General features: G+C 42.6%; 1 protein-coding gene across 1 annotated transcript in view; it reads right to left on the bottom strand.

The window, feature by feature from the left end:
* Positions 1 to 1,816: 1,816 nt before the first annotated feature.
* The window catches only part of MRPS21 (mitochondrial ribosomal protein S21), a 12,611-nt gene continuing 9,326 nt past the window's right edge, over positions 1,817 to 5,101 (bottom strand). Inside the window, exon 2 of the mRNA XM_007463502.1 lies at positions 1,817 to 2,111. Within this exon, the coding sequence (XP_007463564.1) occupies positions 1,931 to 2,111 (181 nt within the window). The 3' untranslated portion in view covers positions 1,817 to 1,930. The remainder of the gene's footprint in view (positions 2,112 to 5,101) is intronic.

The raw sequence follows: 5,101 nt of genomic DNA, 5'->3' as shown, positions 1-5,101 counted from the left end.
ATGTAAGTTTCTAGAGGGCAAGGATCAGATCTTCTATTTATAAGCTGTTTCTATGTAGTGCCCAATAATATGCTTTATTCACCATGGGCCTTATTCCTGATGAGTGGAAGAAAGACAATCAAGCCCTGAGAAACAAAGAACACTGGTTCCATCATATCTGCTGTTTAATCAGTAAGTATGGTTATTGTGAAAGAGAAAAAGACATTGAAGAGAGAATTAAGACCAGAAGAAATCTGAAGCCACGCTACTGTACCACAAGGGGGCAATATTTGAATACTAGTAATCTGGAGAGATAGGAGGCTTGGCAGTTGGCTCTGTTTACTTTTTTTTAACATCTTTATTGCAGTATAATTGCTTTACAATGGTATGTTAGTTTCTGCTTTATAACAAAGTGAATCAGTTATACATTGTTTACTACCTTTTTTAACACTATTTTGAGTGGGCTCCACTCAGGGTGAGGAGAGGTGGGCTAGCCACTTCCACCTACCCTCTGCATTCTCCTACAGGGGTTGGCACCAACTCTCCTTATACTAGCAGGCATGGCTGTTAGGGGACCAAGATCAGAGGAAACACAGCAGGAGAGGAAGCAGAGCAGCTGGTCTTCCCACAGTGGTCAGATGCCCCAGCTGTCAAGAGTTCCATGCCCAGGACAGGAGTGCCTGTTGAGGAGAGGCAGGGGTGGTAGTTGGGAACTCCACCTGGAATCTCTTTTGAGTACTATAGGGCAATGGTTCTCCAATTTTAGCCTGCATCAGAATCACCTGCAGGGCTTGTTAAACTAGATTGCCAGGCTTCAACCTCAATTTCCAATTCAGAAGGTCTAAAGTAGGGTCCCAAAGTTTCCATTTCTAGCAATTTCTCAGGTGATGCTACTGATCTGAAGATCACACTTTGAGAACCACTGCTGTACGTATTTCTGGCTTTGTGCCCTTCTTTCTCTTAACACTCCCCCATTCTCTCTTTCCTACCATCCATCTACTGCTTTCTTTTCCACCAACCCTCCACTAGCCTCCTTTAGGAAAACCACAGGAAAGACAAAACAGGGGTGAATGTTAGACTGTCTTAAGGATTCCTTTGGGGAAGGGTTTCAGCTCTCTACCCTGGTCGATGGGTGTTTCAGAAGTAGAATTTATTCCAAATATATACATGTTTCCTCTTCCTTTTACCTAATAGTTGGAAGGCAGTTCAGTAAAGAGGAATAGATTGTTTTCCAATAAGATCTTGCTTTGGGTTTCATAAAAATTAGACATGGTAGATATATTCCACTACATTTTTAAAAATTTCCCAATTCAGACTACATTTTAAAAAATTACAGTAAAATATAGGGACTTCCCTGGTGGTCCAGCAGCTAAGGCTCCATGCTCCCAATGCAGGGGGCCCAGATTCGATCCCTGGTCAGGGAACTAGATCCCTCATGCCACAATTGAAGATCACGCAGGCGGCAACAAAGATCCTGTGTGCTGCAGCTAAGACCTGGTGCAGCCAAATAAATAAATATTTTTTAAAAATTACAGTAAAATATACAAAACATAAAATTTACCATTTTAATCATTTAAGTGTACAGTTCAGTGGCATTAAGTACATTCACGTTGTTGTGCAAGTATCACCACTATCCACCTCCAGAACTTTTTCATCTTCCCAAACTGAAACTCTGCTCTCAATAGACAATAATTTCCCATTCCCCTCCTCCCAACACCAGCCCTTGGCAACCACCATTCTACTCCCAGACTACTTCTGGACTCGGTTTCTCTTTGACTTAATACAAGAAAGTGTCCATTGCTGACTAGTGGGATTGCTTCTATATATGCAGGCCTTCTTGCATATATGTGAGTTTATTGTAAGAAAGGTAAGAGAAAATGGGGTGGGAGAAAGAAAAGAGGTGGAGACAGCTGGATAAGGATTTTCACATGGGGCCTCCTATCCACAGGCCTCAGCAGCCCTGCCACGGATCCGCCCGATTCTTTCGCATCAAGAAGTTGATCTTGCGAGCCATTTCCATATTGTAGATTCGCCGGCAGGTTTCATAGCTTTCCCTCTGTCGCCGGCGGCAAGGCTTCTCGTAGTATCGCCGTCGCTTTATGTCCTCAATGAGCCCATCCATGGTAAGGATTCTGTATAAAGACAGGCAATGAAGTTAGAGGCTTAGGCTCCTTATTTCCAGTTTCACAATGATCAGAAGTCAATTGACCAAATAACTGGTGTCTGTCTGAAAAAATGGTGTGAAATAGTGACAATACAGCATTAACTGCCAACATACAGAGGCCAGGCACCAAACAGTAATATGTGGGGAAATAAAAAGGCAATTAATTATATAGTCCTTGTTCCTGGGGAGTTTATAGTCATGGTCATGTTCTCAACCTTTTTTTTTTTTTCCTACCACAACACACCTGAGGGATATGGCACAGACCCAAAAGAACAGTGGCTCCCTATGGCAGTGAGTCTCAACCAAGGGGCCATTTCAGAATTTTCAAATGGGGTAAGTCATTTGCAATAGGAAAAAATAACTAGGGGTGATTCCTACGTGGTCCTTAGTGGAGAATGTAGTTCCACCCCTACTGTGTTTAAGAGCTAATGCAGCTGAAGTCTGTAAGTCTGAGAAATATCTGGGCCCACTTAATACAGGGAAAGAAGAGGCCCTTATCACAACAGTGATACAAATGGGAGCATTAAAATAACAGCCTCAACCATGATTTTTCCATGTACCACATGCTCCAACCACACTACTTTACTGACTACTCCCTGAACACACATTAATACCAAGTCTTTACTCACGCTGCTTCCTCAGCCTAGAATGCCATCCCCAACCCCTAGCTGCCAACCTTCTGAGATTTTCCACATCTTTTTGATGCTAAATCCAGATGCCATCTCTCCACAAAAGCTTTCTCATCTTCTTAGAGAAAATAATTTATTTTGTTGTATACCTATTTAGAGATTATTTCATTTTGCCATTCTGTTAGTTATTTATACAAATGTCTCCCTCACTAGACTAATAATCCCTGAAGACAGAAACCGTATTTTATTAATCTTAATTTAGTTCAATTTGTTTTTTTCCTGCCCACCTAATTCCTTACAACACAGTTTCTCTTGGATTCATAACACGCTTAACTCAAACTAACCTCTTTGTTCTCACTGAGCCAAGAGGACACGGGGGTTTATTCTATAACCTACCTTATCCCTGGGCTCCTGATAGCTCTGGCTCCAATCTGCAACTTGTCTCTCCCTCTCAACTCATCATCAGTTGGTCCTGAGGAGGTCTGGAGGCACCTGCTGCTACTGCCCTCCATCCTGGCACTGTTTACATGACCCCATTCCTGCCTACCCTTTCCTTTCATTACATGTAAAAAGTAAGTCAAAAACACAATTGGAGGTACAGAAGTTGAGACATGGCTATTATAACTGGAAGGGGGACAGCAGAAGGAAATAAAAATAAGAAACTACCAGCTACTTCCGCTCAGTGGGAAACCCTATTTATTGCTGGTATGTTATACCAAAAGCCCAAGATAACAATAATAGATTGAACATGTACTTGAAAAGACTTGAGCTTTGGGTACATTACAAATGTGAATAGACATGGGAACCACTGTCCTTTGGGATCCTCTCCTAGGCTCCTGCTGATTTGTAAGATCAGTTTGTCTAGGTTTTAGTGGCAGGGAGATGGGAGGCAAGGGAATTGTTGCCAACTCCCAGAAGTGGGAGGAGTAGATAATTCAGGTTCTGTTGAAAACACAGTCATGCCCAGAAGTCATGTGGATCTAACACTAGAGTTGTACAATAGAAAAGCAGGGCACCAGGGGACTTCCCTGGTGGCACAGTGGTTAAGAATCTATCTGCCAATGCAGGGGACACAGGTTCAATCTTTGGTCCAGGAAGATCCCACATACCATGGAGCAACTAAGCCCCGTGTGCCACAACTACTGAAGCCTGTGCTCTGTAGGACCCACGTGTCACAACTACTGAGCCCACATGCTGCAACTACTGAAAGCCACGTGCCTAGAGCCTGTGCTCCACAACGAGAAGCCACCACCACGAGAAGCCACCGCAATGAGAAGCCCACACACCGCAATAAAGGGTAGCCCCCACTCGCCGCAACTAGAGAAAGCCTGCGCGCAGCAACGAAGACCCAACGCAGCCAAAAAAAAGCAGGGCACCAAAGACTCAGTATCTTGGCCCACAAAAGGGTCTCCATTGCTGGCTTTCTTCCTAATTTACCCTTAACTGTTGGTATCCCTCCATATTCTGACTGTAAACCACCTCCTTTTTGGTTCTACATGATTCCCTTAAACTTTACCACGGGCTTCAACCCTGTGCACAATGCAATCATTTCCTGCAGAGCCTTTGAAAAGTATTCATGCCTTGGTCCCATTCCTCAGAGATTCTGATTTAATTGATCTCCAGTGGGGTTATACACTGGGTATACTTTAAAACACCCCTCAGGTAATTCTAATGTAGAGCCAGCCACACTTGAGAATGGACCCAGACACTGGTTGACTCTTAAATCATTATCTCTACCCCCAATCTTATCTTAGAACTAGACTGATGTTTCCAATTGCCTTAAACCCCACAAAAACCAATTTTATTATCTCCTCCTAGAATTCATTCTTCCTCCTCTGTACTCTCTCTGCTAATGGCATCACCAGTTAGTCAAGCTGAAAATCTCACCATGTTCCTGGAGCAGGCCTTCTCCTTTACTTCCTACACTCACATTTACAATATCCTATACATTCTATAACCTGAAATAGTTCTTAGATCTTTTCCTTCTCTCCTTTCCCTATGGCTACAGCTCTTATTATGGTCCTTATACCTGTACTGAAATAATCATCTAACTGGTCATTTAATCAATAAGTATTTATGGAATCCCAACTCTGTACCAGACACTGTGTTAAATGGTGAGGATATAAAACAAACTTAGGCATAGTTCCCTACCCTTGCAGTCTAGTAGAGAAGACAATTATGTAAGAATTACAATAGAATGTGATAGATGCAAAGATAAGGGAAGCACACAGGAGAGGTATATAATCTGGACTTGATAAGCAGGTGGTTATGAAAGCTTTCTAACAGATACCTTATTTGAATTGTGAAGGGTAAACAGGTTGCCCTATTT

The sequence above is a fragment of the Lipotes vexillifer genome, unplaced genomic scaffold, assembly GCF_000442215.2.
Source record: "Lipotes vexillifer unplaced genomic scaffold, Lipotes_vexillifer_v1.1 scaffold1034, whole genome shotgun sequence".
NCBI lineage: Eukaryota > Metazoa > Chordata > Mammalia > Artiodactyla > Lipotidae > Lipotes > Lipotes vexillifer.
Note: the sequence above shows the minus strand (reverse complement) of the source record. Positions and strands in the feature narration are given on the sequence as shown.